This window comes from Indicator indicator, unplaced genomic scaffold, assembly GCF_027791375.1.
Source record: "Indicator indicator isolate 239-I01 unplaced genomic scaffold, UM_Iind_1.1 iindUn_scaffold_210, whole genome shotgun sequence".
NCBI lineage: Eukaryota > Metazoa > Chordata > Aves > Piciformes > Indicatoridae > Indicator > Indicator indicator.
Genome location: NW_026539285.1, coordinates 41,230 through 57,407, shown reverse-complemented (window position 1 = coordinate 57,407; position 16,178 = coordinate 41,230). Strand labels below are relative to the sequence as shown.

The 16,178-nt window shown below is 63.0% G+C and overlaps 1 protein-coding gene across 1 annotated transcript; it reads left to right on the top strand.

Annotated features, from left to right (window-relative positions):
* Positions 1-1,923: 1,923 nt before the first annotated feature.
* ONECUT2 (one cut homeobox 2) lies at positions 1,924-15,565 on the top strand. The gene is made up of 2 exons (XM_054398945.1): positions 1,924-3,034; positions 15,279-15,565. Exons 1-2 carry the CDS (start codon positions 1,924-1,926, stop codon positions 15,563-15,565), a joined length of 1,398 nt encoding a protein of 465 aa, XP_054254920.1.
* The last annotated feature ends 613 nt before the right edge of the window (positions 15,566-16,178 follow it).

The window sequence follows — 16,178 nt, the reverse complement described above, 5'->3', positions numbered from 1 at the left end:
AGCTGCAGGGCAGCTGGGGGCTGCCACACACAGCCTGCTTGGGAGGAGACTCTGGGTGCCTGGAGAGGGGCCTGGTGCCCTACCCAGCTCTGCCAGCAGCCAGCTCTGTCCAGCACCCATATCCACATTGCCCACAGCACCTACAGCTCTCCCCCGTGGCCCTTCTCTTCTTCCCTGTGCCCAGCCCAGGTTGCACTCTGGCTACCCAAAAAAATGCCCTTTCTGTCTATTTTCCCCAGTGTCTTGGCAAAAGGGCACGGGGAGGTGGCACCTTGAGAAGCACAGAGATGGTTAACAGGTCTGAGATAGGGCTGGCATCAAGCACCAGGCTCTGCCTTACTGATTACAGCAAAAGGGAGGGGGGCAGCAGAGGGAACTGCTCTGCTGGGAGCGGCTGCATGGCCTGGCACAGCATGGGACAGCACGGCCCAACAGCCAGGCACAGCGTGGTATGACATGGCACAGCTGGCACCAGCTGCATGGCACAGCCTAACACTATCAGGTGCAGCATGGGACATTCTGGTACAGCCTGGCACAGTGTGCACAATCCAGCACTGCCCAGCTGGCATGGGTGCCCAGCACAGGGGCTGCTGGAGCAGTCAGATCCATGCTTGGCAGCTCCATGCCAGAGGCTCCTGTCCCCAAGACTCCTGATCCCCTTGGCAACCCCCTGCCCACCAGGCAGGACAGCAGTGGCACACTCCAGCAGTGGTGGCATCCCAAGGGACAGGGCACTCAGGGCACCTCGCAGCTGCCAGGTGGGCACAGCTTGGAGCAAAGCTAGAGATGTGCTGAGCTGGCACCAGGGATTGTATCTGCCAGCTCCCGGTCGATGCCCTGCAGTCGCTCACCAGGTGGCTTTGGCAAGGGCAGAGCCATGGAATCCTGGAATGCTTTGTGTTGGAAGAGGCCTTTCAGGTCATGGAGTCAAATCACTAACCTGGCACTGCCAAGCCAAAGCTGGCTGTGGGTGGTGCCAGGTTGTGCCCCCGGGCATGCGGGGCAGGGCTGCTTCGACCACCGGCTCCATCGGGACCCTCTGCCGCCCAGGGCTCGCCAGCTCCGCATAAAGGCTGCATCCCGGCGGCCGGGAGAGTGGCACCGGCACTGGCACCAGCACCAGTAGCGCTCAGGGACTCGGTGTGGCACCGTTCGAGGCCGGGCTTCAGGAGACCGAGGAGGCTGAGGAGAGCGGAGGGGACGCGAGGAGCATCACCCAGGGGTCACGGAAAACTGAGGCACCGGAGGGACCGGAGAACTCTGAGGAGGATCAGGGGAATGCGGCACCGGAGGGGACTGGAAGGGACCGAAGAGCCCGGGTGGGGTCACGGGGCCTGAGGCACCGGAAAGCACCGGGGGATAGCGGGGCGCTCGGGGTCGGACTGCCCCCCGGGAGGAACCGAGCGGCCGGCGGGCTGCAGGCCGGCGGATCTCGGGGGGTGGCGGAACCCAGCAGGGTGGCGGATCCCCGGAGGCGGTTATGGTGGATCCCCGGGGCCGGTTGTGGCGGATCCCCGGGGGCGGCGACGGCGGCGGCAGCGTATCCGAGAAACCGCAGCCACCCCAGCGCCGTTACAAAGGGCCGCGGCACCTTTAAGGCTCGACCGCCGCCACCGCCCCGCCCGTTGCCGCCCGCCATTGGCGCAGGCCCGGCCCGGGGCGGGCGGAGCGGGAGGGCAGCTCCCTCCCGCGGACCGCAGACGGCGGCGGCGGCGGCGAGGCGCGGACATGGCGCGGGGCCGGCGCGGGCCCGGCTGAGCGGGCGCTGCCCGCGGGCCCGGTGGAGCGGGCGGCATCGGGCGGCAGCATCACCCCCGGGGCCCCGGCGCGGCCGCCGCCGCCATCCCCCTCCCCGCCCGCCCGCCCGGCCGCCCGATGAGCGACTGAGCTGCGGGGCGCTCCGCATGTCCATGCCCCGCTGCCATGAACCCCGAGCTGGCGATGGAGCCGCTGGGCAGCCTGCACGGTGCGGCCGGCCATGAGCCGGAGCTGATGGGCAGTCCCAGCCCGCACCACGCCGGGCACGGCGGCGCCGGGCCGCTCCGGGTGCCCCCCCCGCCGCCGCCTCCGCCGCACCAGGAGCTGCCCCCCGCCGCCGCCGCCCGGCCGGCCATGGTGCCCAGCATGGCCTCGCTGCTGGACGGCGCCGCCGAGTACCGGCCCGAGCTCTCCGTGCCGTTGCACCACGCCATCAGCGTGCCCTGCGAGTCCTCGCCGCCCGGCGTGGGCATCAGCGGCACCTACACCACCCTGACGCCGCTCCAGCCCCTGCCGCCCATCTCCACCGTCTCCGACAAGTTCCACCACCCGCACCACCACCACCCGCACGCCCACCCGCACCACCACCCGCACCACCACCACCACCAGCGCCTCTCGGGCAACGTCGGCGGCGGCTTCGCCCTGATGCGGGACGAGCGCGGGCTGCCGGCTGTCAACAACCTGTACGGCCCCTACAAGGAGATGCCAGCCGTGGGGCAGAGCCTCTCGCCGCTGGGCAACGGGCTGGGCCCGCTGCACGGCGCCCAGCAGGGCCTGCACGGCTACGGGCCACCGGGCCACGACAAGATGCTGAGCCCCAACTTCGAGGCCCACGCAGCCATGCTGGCGCGGGGGGAGCAGCACCTCTCCCGCGGGCTGGGCACCCCTCCGGCCATGATGCCCGCGCTGAACGGGATGGCCCCGGGCCACCCGCCGCCGCCTCCCCACGGGCCCCCGCTGCCCGCCGGCCGCGACCGGCCGCCGTCCTCCTCCTCTTCGTCGGGCTGCGGGCCGGCGGGGAGCGGCTCGGGGCAGCTGGAGGAGATCAACACCAAGGAGGTGGCGCAGCGCATCACGGCCGAGCTGAAGCGCTACAGCATCCCCCAGGCTATCTTCGCCCAGCGGGTGCTGTGCCGCTCCCAAGGCACCCTCTCGGACTTGCTGCGGAACCCCAAGCCCTGGAGCAAGCTCAAGTCCGGCCGGGAGACCTTCCGCAGGATGTGGAAGTGGCTGCAGGAGCCTGAGTTCCAGAGGATGTCGGCCCTGCGCCTGGCAGGTAGGGGCGGGCAGGTGCCCAGCGGGCAGCGGGCAGGGCACCGACACACTCCAGGGAGCCGAGCGCGGCACCGCAGGGCTCCCCCCCGCCACTACCGGACCCGGCTCGGCGGCCTCCCCTTTCCGCCGGTCGCGGGGAAAAGGACCGGGAGTCGGCCTGTTCCCCTCCTCCCCCGGCTCCCGGGACTCGAGCGGGGCTGGAGGCTGGCGGAGGGCCGCTGCGAGGCCGGCTGCGTCCCGCCGCTGGCGGGGCGGCGGGGCCGGGGCTGCTCTCCGGTACCGGGTGCTGAAAGGGCTTCGTGCATCCCTCAACCGCTCCCGGGAGCACCGGGAGAGACCGAGCGCCGGTGGCGGGGGCGGACCGGGGCTGCGGAGCAAGCGGGGCCGGGTGGAGAGGCCGGGGGGTAGCCGGCATCCCCGCACGGATCCGCACGGCTCCGCACGGCTCCGCGCACCTCTGGGCCCGGCCGCATTGTCCCGCGGAGCGCGCGCGGGCGCCCCCTGGTGCAGGCGTGGGGCGTCGCAGCCCCCATTGTTCTGCGGGGGTCAGCGCGGGGCGGGCAGCGACCCCCGGCAGCGCCCCCACCCAGCTGGGGGGGTCGGGGAGGGAGGCAGCGACACCCCCACCCCGGTAGCGTCCGCGTCGCACCGCATCGGAGGACCCGGGAGGGGCAGCGCGCCTCGGGCAGTGCTGGGGGCTCCGGGGAGGGGGGTGCTCGGGAAGACCTTGAGACCTTGCGAAATCCCTTCCCAGGGTACGCGCACCCAGCGCGCAGCTCCGCGTTCAGCACCGCTCGGTCCCGCAGGGCACCGGGCCGGTCGCGCATCTCCTGCGTGGCTGCGGTGATCCGGTAACCGGGAGGGCTTGGACACGGCAGGCACACGCGTGACAGCGGCATGCCCCCCCCAACGTGGTTTGGCACCCGGGGCGGCCGCATCGCGACTGCTCCCGATCCTGCCGCGCTGCTGCGGAACCGAGCGGGCACAAACGGGCTGCCCCGACCCCCGCATCCTGCCCCGGGGGAGTAGGGAGGGTCCCGGCGGCTCCCCCCGGAGCCCCACGGCTGTACCGCGTGGTTCTGCCGCGCTGGGAGTCCCGCACAGGGACGAGGCAGAGCTTTGCAGGGGGCTGCGGGGTCTTTCGACACCTCCTTCGCCTGAGCCAGGCGCACGGATGTGGTTTGGAGAGGAGGGGGATGCCTGTAGCCCCCCCAAGCCCGCCGAGATGTTGCCTTGTCCTGCGGGATTCCCTCTGCCGCGGCAGGCGTGTGCGGGACGGGGTGGGATGCGGGATGTGGCAGAGCAGAAGGGCGAGGAGCTGTGATCTGGGGATGTCCCTCTTTGACAGCCAGGGGACTGGAGATGCTGTGGATCTAACAGACACCGGCCCGGGGGCTCCAGGGGGCTCCTCTTGGCTTTTTTTCAAGGTGAAGGAGACTTTGCAGGGCCACCGTGGTCGCGCCGAGGGCTCTGCAGCCCCTTTCAGAGCCTGGCTTGGCCAGGATGGGAACAAGAGGACTTAGGGCAGGGGATTCTGGTCTCTTTGGCTCTAAGGGTGGCTCCAAACTCGTCCTATCCTTTCCAACCCTCCTTGGATATCCAGGAGTCCGAATTGTTATCTGGACGAAGGTCTGTGACAGAAGAATGGGTTTGTCCGCAGGAGGGACAGAATCTCAGCGTGGGGAGGGTTAGAAAGGACCTCTGGAGATCCTCCAGCCTAGCCCAGAGGGTGACCCAGAGCGGGCTGCATGCAGGCAGGTCTGGAATCCCTCCAGGGGAGGAGGAACGGTCTGGGTGGGTTATTTTTTTTCGCACGTGGTGATGTCGCCTCCTCAACCCAAACGTGTATCTGGAGAGGGAAATCAATGCAGATAATGTTGAGAAGATTAAAAGAGCATTAATGCTGGCAACAGCAGCATAAACGCCTGGGCCTGGCTCGCATTGATCTGGAACCTGAGACGCCTCCCTTCCAGTAATGCTGGTGGTGCTTTTCCTTCCCAGCACCACTCCGGCCTGGGGGTTCCCCATGGAGACCCAGAGACAGGGCAGAAAAGTGGGAATGGCATCTGCACACCCTACACATGGAGTACGGCACACACAGTTCCAGAGCTCCGCTTCCCAAGCCCCCTGAACGCTCCCCAAGTCCCCCCTGAATGCTTCTCAATCCAGGACCAACGTCTGGAGAGAGCTGGGTGGCCAAGCAGCCATGGATTCCCCATGGAGTGGGAAAGAGCTTTGCAAACGAAGCATTCCCATCAGGAAATGGATTCTTTTATCCCCTCTCGGGCAGAACATCTTTTTGGGGCGACCCTGGCCATGTTTTCCTGATGGAGAAGTGGTGGTTATGCTTCTAGGGGACATGGAGCTGCCTCCAAGCTGGCCGGAGCAGGGATGAGGCTTTTGAACAGAGGCTTCTCACACCAAAAAAAAAAAGCCAGTGCCTGGGTCTACATCCCCCCGGGCACCTGTTCCCCAAAACCAGCTGGGGAGCCCCTCGGGGTGGCCCCAAAGCAGCGGCGGCTCTGAGCAGGAGCTTCCCCGGACCCCCCCACCCACGGGAGGGGCTCGGGGAAGCCCTGGTGAATCCGTGGCCCAGTGGGGCAGTCCCTAAATTTCTGCCCGGGTGAAAAATCTTCAGGATCCATAGGAGTGTCAGGGGATTTATCCGGGCAAGGAGCTCAGAGGGTTCCACCTTGCCGAGCCCCGGCAGAGCGCCGAGCCCCGGGGCCGTTACCAGCCCGTTCCTGCCTGGTAATCGCGGGAGGAAAGCAGTTCAGATGGCTCCGTGCCGTGCTCTCCGCTAAGCCACCGGGCTCGGGCTGGTCCTGAGCTGCCGGCTGAAGTCCCCCGGGGGTGTTCCGAGTGTGCGGTGGTTCCGAGGTGTCCCCGCGAGGTGCCGGGGAGCACGGCGACGTTCGGCGGGGTCATCCCGGTCCCGCCGGTGTTCTCGGTGCTTTTCCGGGCCAGTCAGCAAATCGCTGCTTGTTTGCACTTCCCGCTCGCTGCATCACCTTGTCGATGATTAAACATTTTTCTCCCCGAACCCCATCAATGATTCATTTCTGCAAAACGCTCATCTCGCCCTACCTACAGCCCGGGGGGGGGAGCGGGGGTGCGGCTGGGCCAGCCCCGCTGCTTTTGGCCTGACTCGCCCTAACTCCTGGGGGCTTCTCTCTCCCCCAGAGGGTCTCTTTCTTTCCCTCCGAGGGTCTCTCTCTATCCCTCCCATGATCTCTCTTCCCCCGAGGGTCTCCGTCTCCCCACCTTCGGGGAGCCCCTCTCCGTTTGCCCCTCTTGCCCCGCCGTGACCGCCTGCTGCCGTGAGTGAGGGTCTCGCCATGCAGCGAGGGTCGTGGAGCTTCTGCGCTCTCGGGAGCAGGTCGACTTCGGTCTTCTGCCCCCGCGGGAAGGGCGGGAAGGGCCCCGAGAGCGGCTGGCAGAGTCTCGGGCAGAGCCCCGGGACAGCGGCGGCCCCGTCAGCACCAGAGACAGCGGCAGCGCCGAGGGGAGGATGAAGAGAATGAAAGGGATGGGGGGAAGAAGATGAGCAGGAGAGGGATGGAGGGCTCCAGGAGAGCCGGGAGGACACGGCAAAGGGCGGCAGAGGTGAGCAGCAGAGGAGTAAGAGCCCTGATGCCGGCGGGGCCTGGCGGACGGGAGTGGGGGCACAGTGAGGGGCAAAGGTTGGTGGCTCCACAGCCCACCAAGGAGCAGCCGACCCCACCTCATTCCTCAGCCTTCCACCAGCCCTTGCACTGTAGCTGTCTGTCTGTCCTCTGCCTGGCCGTGCCCTTCCTAATGGTGCTTTTCTGTGCCCTTTTTGAGGCCCTTTGGTGTCTGCAGCTGCAGCTAAAAATGAAGGGATAATAACAGCGGCATCCAGCGTGGGGTCTATATATAAAACCGACTAAATATACAGGCAGAGAGAGATCCTCTGAGAGGTGCTTAGCGGCTTGAGATATTAGTGCTCTCCTCAGCTATAGATCCGTGGCTGCACATTCCACGTGGCACACCGTGCTGCTGGGTGATAAATTCTGCTGCTCAGGCAGCAGCCTGCCGAGAGAAGCTCCTGCCCTGTCTTCTCCTTCCCTTTCAGCGCTGCAGCCATCTGAATACCCTGTTGGGGAAGCAAAAGGTTTCTCTCGGGTCCTTGATGGGTTGATAAGGAGCAATCTGAGCAGCGCTTCTGCAGGTCGCCAGCTTTTTCTCCCCTCTCCTCCTGTTAAGGAACAATTAGTCAATCAACGGTGAGCTACTCAGCCTGAGCTTTTCCAGCCTCTCCTTCTCTACTTTCTAATCAGATTGTTCTCAGCATCTCCTTTTTCCCTAGCAGCTCTCGGCTGTCACCCTTTGAACTGAAATGTCCCAAACTCGAACTCCCAGGTGCCAGGATGTGTTCGTGGTGAGGAACACATCCCTGCCAAAAGGCTTCTTTCCCAGGAGCTGATGCTGTGCCTTCCCTTCCTCGTTTTGGAGCTGTTTGGACCCAGAAGGTGCCCCACCTTGCCCAGCTTTCTCCCTCCTCCCTTGGATTATTCACAGGATCTTGACCTAGACTGCCCTGCCAGCCAGCAGCTGCAGGTGGCTTTGTCACCCCTCCCAGTCACTGCGAGGTGACAAACTCCTTGTGGGTAACCCAGCACGGCTGAGCCCCGGGAGCGGCAGACTCCTCGCCTCAGAGGAGCTCCTCCGCGGCTACCTTCAGAGTGGAGCAGGGCCTGGAGAATTAACCCAAGAGGGGAAGCAGGACCAAGAGGCATCACCTGTGATGCCAGCCTGCCCCATCCTTCAGGCCTCTGCAGTGCTGGGCATTTCTCAGCCTACCTAAGCAATCTCTTGCAGGGCTTTACAGGTACCACACAAACCAACCCTTAATGGTTGGCCTTAATCTCCCTTTTTGTCTCTTAAATCCTTTGCCTCTCATCTCATCCCCGCTAGACACAGCAAGGAAAAAAATGCCTCCCTTGCTTCTGGCAGCAATCTGTTTGTATTTAAGGCTCTATCTTGTCTCCAGAGAGAGCCTCCTCATACTTTTTGGAGAGGAATATGCAGAGGGAGCATTATGGATGATGCCTCTCTTCTGCCGAGGTACAAGATTCTGGATCCAGCCCCATCAATCGTGCAGGAAAGGCTCTCTGATTTATGGAGCCTTGGGCAGTTTGCGCTCTCTCTCTCTCTCTCTCTCTCTCTCTCTCTCTCTCGTGTAGGCAGGAATCAGGCAGAACAGCCTCGTCTCAAGCGGGTTCAGCAATGCCACCGAGCAGTCAGCTGGCTGATAGCAGATAGCAGTGCAAGCAGAAAAGAAATGGGAGCATTTGGGGGCTGGTTTGGGGGGGGGGGGGGGGGGTGGTTTCAGCTATAAAATCAAAGCACTCCACTAAAAAAAAAGGAGGTGGGGGGATGATGGGACTGAAGGCACTGGTAAATGCTGCACAAAGGAATGATCAGACGAGCGAGAGAGGCTGGCAGCTGCCCAGGACACAAATTGTCTGCCAGACCAAAATATCTCCCAGTAAGCAGGGAACATATTTATGAGGAGTGCTGATTTTCCAGCAGCTCTCAGCTCACCGTAATGGGCAGCAGGGGGGGAGGAGGGGGCCTGGCTGGGCCGCCCGGCTTTGGGAAGCGGGAGGAAGAGCAGGGGGAAGTCTTCCTCGGAGAGCAGCCTGCACACCTCCTCCTCCCTTTTCCTGTTCCTCCCCGCCTATCGTGCTCGGTGCTGTGTCAGGTGAGGACACTGCTGGCTCTCCCTCCAGCTGTTGCACCACGGCAGCCCCCGGCACGGGGAAGAGGCTCCCACGGCTCAGGTGTCAGCTCCCGGAGCTGCTGCTCCTCTGTCCTCCTGGTCCCTCTGGTGCCAAGTTTTCCCTCCACCGTGCTGGGATCCTTGCTTGCAGGCTGCTGTGCCGGTGCTCGGGGGGAAGGACAGGATGCCGCTGAAGTTACAGAGAGTCACAGAGTGTTAGGGGCTGGAAGGGACCTCCAGAGCTCATCCTAGAGCAGGCCACACAGGAACACATCCAGGCAGGTCTTGAATATCTCCAGAGACTCCACAACCCCCCTGAGCAGCCTGTTCCAGTGTCCTGTCACCCTCACAGGGAAATAATTCTTCCTCCTGTTTCCATGGAACTTCCTATGCCTCAGCTTCCACCATTGTCCCCTGTGCTGGCACTGGGCATCCCTGAGCCCCTGGGAGGAGGGGGATGCAAACCTGATGGTATGGCGAGGAGCAGCCTTCCTCCCAGCCCTGCCCTGGTGCCCAGCTGCGGTGCCAGCAGAGCTTGAGGAGCCGGCAGGGCAGCAGAGGCCTGACTTACCCAGAGATAAGTCAGCAGAGCTTAGCTCCTGCCCTCCTCAGGGCTGCCTGTCAGCAGCCGTTCCAAGGAAATGGCCATTTCCTGCCTTCTCCCGGGAGGCAGAATTCCTGGCAGCAGCTGGCTCTGGAGGCACACAGCAAGGACTCAGCAGCTCCATGCCTGCCCTCACAGGAGGGCCCAGGGGACTGGGCTCAGCGCTCTGGAAGTGTGAGGTGCTGGGAGGGAGCTGCAGCCTGGGGGTGTGAGTGCCACAGCTGGGGGAGAGCTGCTGGGTGCCAGGGACAGAAAGCAAGGGCAGGAAGTTCGGATTGCAGCCCACTCAGAGCTTCCAGGCTCCTGGGCAGGGCCTGCTCTGCCCCCCCTCAGCTTTACAGCCCAGCCTGCAGCTGCTGCCACAGCACTGGCTGAGGGCAGTGTTTGGTGCCAGCTGTGCCCAGGGGAATTTAAATCCTGGGAACAGAAAAGTGGAAACTCTTTGGGGATCCAAAAGGGAGAGCCTCCAGAAGAAGAGGCAAATAAATCCCGTGGTGAAAGACTGCCACATGCAGCCTGCAGGTTCCAGCTGTGCCTGGGCAGCCTCACTGCTGCTAGGGGTGCCAGAGTGGGGGCTGCAGGCAGGGTGACACTGCCCATCACATCTCAGTGATGGAATGCAGCTGCTGGCAGCTGGACCAGCAGGAGCCTGCTTTGGCACCTGGAGGAGGCTGGTGCAGCTGTGCGGGAGTGGGGGGTGTCTGTCTGTCTGTCCCTGCATCCCCCCAGCTGCGTGGGGGCTGGTCACAGCCCTTTGGGACCAGAAAGGTCTCCCAAGGGCCTGCCCTGCAACGAGGCTGCAGCAGGAGCTGGGCGGTGACCCCAGCAGCTTCCTCCAGACCTGAGAGCTCCCCAACAAGGCCGGGACAGCAGCCTGCCAGGAACGGGCTCTGCTCCTTTTGCAGCTGCCAGGGGAGGGCGAGGGGGAGCTGGGTGTCAGGGGCTGCTCCCTGCCTCGGTCACAGGAGAGGCCCTGGGGGGGCTGCAGGGCAGGGCTGGCTTGGGCAAGCGGCCGGAGCTCGGTGAGCAGGAGGAGGCTGCAGCTGCGCAGGCTGCTGCTGCCTCTCGCCCGGGAGTGCAATAAATTGGCCCTCGCCCATCCATTATTTATTGCTGGGTATTAATGATGGGAGTATATCACAGAGGTACTTAGAGGCCCCTGTCAGCGAGCCTGCACGCAGAGGGGGGGAGCAGCACGGCGCGGGGAGGGGGCATGGCCCCTGCCCCCCGCAATTTACAGCCCCAGCCCAGCCGCACAGCAGCTTTACAGGAGGTGGGACACGAACAGCCTGAGACCTGCTGCGTGCCAGGAGAAATGGGGCAGAGCCCGAGAGCCCAGACCTTCTCTCCTCGAGGAGCTGGAGGGTGCCAGAGCTGGGGCTGGCAAAGCTGGGTCCTCCGTGCCAGGGTTCAAAGGAGGAGAGCCAGGTTGAGCCCCAGGGAAACCTGCTCCTGGCAGCACCCAGCCAGGTCCTGCACTTCTCTCTGGGAGCGCTGTGGGAATCCCTGGATCTCCCGGCAGGAATCGTGGCGTAGGGAACATCTTGCTGGTCCGGAGGGGTTGGCCTGGGAGCTTCTCCAGTAACGGGGATCTGCTCTGGGGGAATGCAATTAACCCTTTGTGCTGCACTCCTTTGCAGCCATAGAGGCTGCTGAGACTGGAAGAGACCTTTGAGAGCATCAAGCCCAGCCTGGAGCTCACAAAAAAAAAAAAAAAACCTTGCTCCTAGGCAGCCGCTAAACCACCTCCCTAGGCACCACCTCCCTGGGCACCACCTCCCTGGGCACCACCTCCCTGGGCACCACATCCACACAGATTCTAAACACCTGCAGGCAGGGCCCCTGGGCAGCCTGTCCCAGTGCCCAAGCAGCCTTTGCCAGGCAGGGATCGTTCCTGATGTCCAAGCTGCCCCTGCCCTGGCACAGCTGGAGGCTGGGTCCTGCCCCATGCTTGCCCAGCGGCTGGCACGCAGGGGCCCGCAGCTGACAGCGGGCAGGGCAGGGGAGGGCAGGCGGCGGGGGGCCGACGAGGCGGTGATTTGCATCTCCCCTCGTTACATAACGATCCTGTACACAGCGGAGTACTTAACCTAATTTGTATCGATCCGAGGGGCTGCCATTCGCGCATACTTAATTCCGAGAGGTAATCAAATGGATTGGCCAAGCCTCCTTCGGAGGAGCTGGCAGCGGCGCCGCCGAGCCCAGAGGCTGCTGCAGCCTTGGGCAACCCTTCCGACGGCCCAGGCATCCCTGGCACAATCGGATTGCCTCCCAAACCGACTTGAGGAGAGGTCTGGAGGACCGGGTTTGGTGGGCTCTGTTCCATACCCTGCTGCCACCGTGGGGTCCAGAGAAGGGCAAGGAAGCTGGGGAAGGGTCTGGGGAGGAGCAGCTGAGGGAGCTGTTCAGCTTGGAGAAGAGGAGGCTGAGGTGAGACGTTTTGGATCTCTACAACTTCCTGAAAGGAGGTTGGAGCCAGGTGGGGTTGGTGTCTACTCCTAAGGACAAAAGTGATAGGACAAAAAGGAAACAGCCTCAGGGTGCACCAGGGGAGTTGGAAACGAGGAACAATCTCTTCCCCAGAAGGATTGTCAAGGCCTGGTCCAGGCTGCCTGGGGCAGTGGAGTTCCCAGCCCTGGAGGGGTTTCAAAGCTGTGGAGATGAGGTGCTGAGAGTCAGGGTTTGGTGGTGCCCTGGCAGTGCTGGGTTAATGATTGGATTTGAAGATCTAAAGGTCTCTTCCAACCAAAATGATTCTATGATTCTGTGATTCTATGATCAATACCTGTGGGTGATGGAGAGGAGTAGCTGCCTGCTGGACCCAGGGCAGCCTGCGCCCTGCCTGGCTCCTGCCCTCTGCTTCTCTGGCCCCAGCTCCCCTTTGCCAGGAGAGTAAAAATGGCGTCGGGCTGGTGATTACCTGAGAGCTTGAGACACTGCAGGGAACCAAATCCGGAGGGGGGCAAGACAAAAGGAGGTTTTTTGCAGCAGAAATGGGCCAGGAAATGTGGCCCTGAGAAACAGCAGGCTGCTAAGGAGTGCTGCAGGGGCTCTGCTCAAAGATCCCTCACCTAATGGGCTGGAAAGCAGCAGACACCTGAGCTGGGAGATGCATTGGCATCAAATCCATGCTGGGGTTCTGTGTGCAGGAGGAGCTGCTGGCTCCGTGTCCTTCCCAGCACAGAAAACCACAGGAGATGTTCATGAATGTTACCGGTCTCCAAAGGAATCTGGTGTCAGGACTGGGAAGGGGATGGGAGGGGTCTGCAGATCCCTCTGTGCCTGTCTCTACTCTTGGTGGTCTCCAGGCTTGGTCGGCAAGGCCCTGGAATGCTGCTAGGTGTTTGCAGGCTCCACAGCTCTGGGACTGGCTGGGTTCTAGTGAGGAAGGAGATGGCAAATAGGTACTGCTGGTGCAGATCAGGAGCCAGATGAGCTGCCCGCAGAAATGTGCAGGAATTGGGCTTCAGCTAAAGGTGAGTGAAGCTCTCACAGAACCCAGACCTCAGGTGGGCTTGCAGAGGTAGAAGCAACCCCCACCACTGGCCAGCACATATCAGCCACCACCTCTGCCACGCACGGGGGACTCATGGCTCTCCCAGAGCAGGGAGCTGTGGCTCTTTGCCCACGGGAGCTGTGGTGGAAGCTGTTAAATGTGGGCAGAGGAGGGCACGTTTCCCTTGGCCTCATTCTTTCTCTTCTGGTGGCCAGCAGGGCCCCAGTGCCTGCCTGCCTCTGCTCCACCTGCCTCCAGGAGCCAAATATTTCAGCACTGGCTTAACCTGAGGCTTGGAAAGCTGCTAATCAAAAATCGATGGAGTGCTTTGCATATGTAGAGCTGAGCAGCTGAGCAGCTGAGCAGCTGTTATCTGCCCGGAGAGGAGCCTCCTTAGCAGGGGAAGTGCTGAGGGGCTGGGCTGCTGCCCCTGAGCTCCTGCCCTCACCTCCTGCGCTCACCCTGGGGCTTTGCTTTTCCTTCAGAGCAATCTTTCATCCTCCTTGGAAGCAGCACTTTTAAACAGTGCTGGTGCAGGACCTGAAGCCAACCTGTCCTTCCCTGGGCCCATCCCACTGCTCCCAGCACCCTCAGACCACTGGGTTCCACTCGGAGGGAGGCAGTGCTGGACCTGTCCCTGAGCTCTTTCTGTGTGGCTGCCATGCAAAGAGAATCACAGAATGCCAGGTTGGAAGGGACCCCAAGGATCATCTGCTCCAACCTTTCCAGGTGGTGGTGGCCTTGCAATGAGCCGGCCCAGCAGCACCCTGTCAAGCTGAGAGGATCAGATCAGTCTTCTTGTCCACTTGTGCCTCTCTCTTCTTGCCCAGTTTTGGCTCTCTCTCTTTGCCCACTCGTGGCTCTCTCTTCTTTCCTGCTGTCCATTTCCTTCTGCAGAACATGTCCAGCACCAGCTGCAGCCCTCAGTCAGGTTGCTCTGGGGCTCAGGATGGCCACTTCCCTGCCCTCCACTGCAGCTTTCCTGGAAGAGAGCTTTGGCTGATGAGGGAGCTGCCCCCCCCCCCCTCCTGTTCTGCCACTCCAAGGAGCAGCCTCTGCCTGCACGCTGCCTTCGCCAGAGCAAACTGCAGGGCTGCAGGAAGGTATTTACTGAATGCATTGCAGAGCTCAGGCCTCTGCATTATTGATGACAGGCTCCCAATAACTGGAAGAGGCCATCTCTGGACATAAATTAGTGATGTTAGGAGCAGGAGGCTCTGCTGCTGGCCCGGAACCCAGCAGAACTGCGGCACAGGCGCTCGCCGCGGCCCTGGGCACCGCTGCAGAGCTGCCACACAAAGGCACAAACCAGCCCCAGATCTGCCTCTGCACCTCAGGCAGACAGCAAAATGTCAGCTATGGAGTGTGCCCGAGGTGCAGAGAGCCCAGGGGTGATGCCTTCGGGGGGATGGTGTCTGGAGCCCTGAGCCCAGCTGTTGGCACACAGGTAGGGGCTCACTGTGATGCCTCCAGCATGCCCATGGAGGAGGATCCTTGCTGCCAGCCTGCTCCTTGGAATCCCAGCTGCAGCCCTGGGGTATCTGGGATGGTCTCACCCTGGCCTTCATAGAATGGTGGGGGTTGGAAGGGACCTCTGGAGATCATCCAAAGCAGGATCACCCAGGGCAGGTGACACAGGAGCACATTCAGACTTTCCTCCCAGACGCAGCTCTGCTGCAGCTGCTGGCAGCTGGCAGCTGCAAATGGATGCAGGAGAGGCTCAGAAAGAGCCACTCCACCAAAACCCTCCTGAACTCTGGTGAAAGAGTGGCCCCTGCCCCAGCCTGAGCACTCAGGCTCCTTGTGGTGCCATGCTCAGCTCACACCTGGCTGTTGGGGAGGTTGATGGAATTATGGTGAAGAAGTTGAGATGTTGATGCTGGAGAAGGTGAATGAGGGCAGCAGAGCAGCCTGGCCTGGGTCAGACAGGGCAAAGCTGGGAGGGCATCCTCCCTTGCCATGGGCTTTTGCCCATCCCTCTGTGTCCTCACCACCAGCACCTCTCCATCCTGTGTCCTCATCACCAGCACCTCTCCATCCTGTGAAAATCTCTTGGGAGAGGATCTGCTGGTGTGGGTGCTGGGAGCTTCCCTCTTGCCTGTGGGTGAGGGAAATGGGAGCAGAAGGGCAGGGGGATTGGAGCTGCAGGATCTTGAAGGTCCCTTCCAGCCCAAACCATTTAGTGATTCTCTGAATGTTTGACATGTGGGAGCAAGAACCAGCAGGACCCCTCGGGACCCCTCGGGAGCCCTCCGGGAGCGTGCTGGGGCGGTGCTGGCTGCAGGCCAACTGTGTCGCTGCGGGTCCCGCCGGAGGGTGGGGGCTGAGGAGCGGCTGTCATGAGGTGGGCACAGGCACCCCCGGCTAACCCTGGTCTCCCTGTGGCCGCCCCTCTGCAGCCTGCAAGCGCAAGGAGCAGGAGCCCAGCAAGGAGCGCAGCGGCTCGCAGAAGAAGTCCCGCCTGGTGTTCACCGACCTGCAGCGCCGCACGCTCTTCGCCATCTTCAAGGAGAACAAGAGGCCCTCCAAGGAGATGCAGATCACCATCTCCCAGCAGCTGGGGCTGGAGCTCACCACCGTCAGCAACTTCTTCATGAACGCCCGGCGCCGCAGCCTGGAGAAGTGGCAGGACGACCTCAGCTCGGGGGGCTCCTCCTCGGCCCCCAGCACCTGCACCAAGGCGTGAGGCGCAGGGCACGGCGGCGGCCAGGGCGGCACTGCGGCGGCGGTGGCGGAGCCCTTCGCCGGTGACCTAAAGCACAAACCCTCCTGGAAACTAACCCCTAGCCCGGCTCCGCCGGACACCTCCCCACGGCTTCTCCTCCACGATCCCACGCTCAGGACAGGTCTGACACGGAGGGGCCCTTCCTGAGTCCCAAAGAGCCCCCGAGGTGCCACGCCGAGCCCGGGCAGCCTGCCTGTGTCCAGCGTCGCCCGCCGGCAGGACGCCGGTGCCGGCCACGCCGCCCTGCACCGAAGCTCGCACGGCCGCAGCGCAGCACAAGGTCTGGCCCCGAAGAAGCCCGGAAGCTGTTTTCGCAAACTCAGGCGCGGTTTTGTTAGGCAAAACCCCAACCCCGACCTAACCCCGAGGGGAAATTTCAGGGTTTTTGTTTCCTTCTCTGCAGCTGAGTTTCGGCAGCGAGCGGCTGGGTGCTGGGTCAGAGGCACTCGGTGCCTGGATCTCAAAGCATGAAGCACAACGCAGCAGCCCCAGCAGCTCTGAGCGCACAGGCACAGCCTGCAGCTTAGCACCGGCTCCGCGTTGGCACCGACCGCAGGGGCACCCCCGAGAGGAG

Excerpts from the sequence above, each read along its gene's own strand:
- ONECUT2 (XM_054398945.1), top strand. The coding sequence starts at position 1,924 with ATGAACCCCGAGCTGGCGATGGAGCCGCTGGGCAGCCTGCACGGTGCG. Across the intron at positions 3,035-15,278 it reads GTCGGCCCTGCGCCTGGCAG|CCTGCAAGCGCAAGGAGCAG; the intron begins GTAGGGGCGGGC and ends GCCCCTCTGCAG.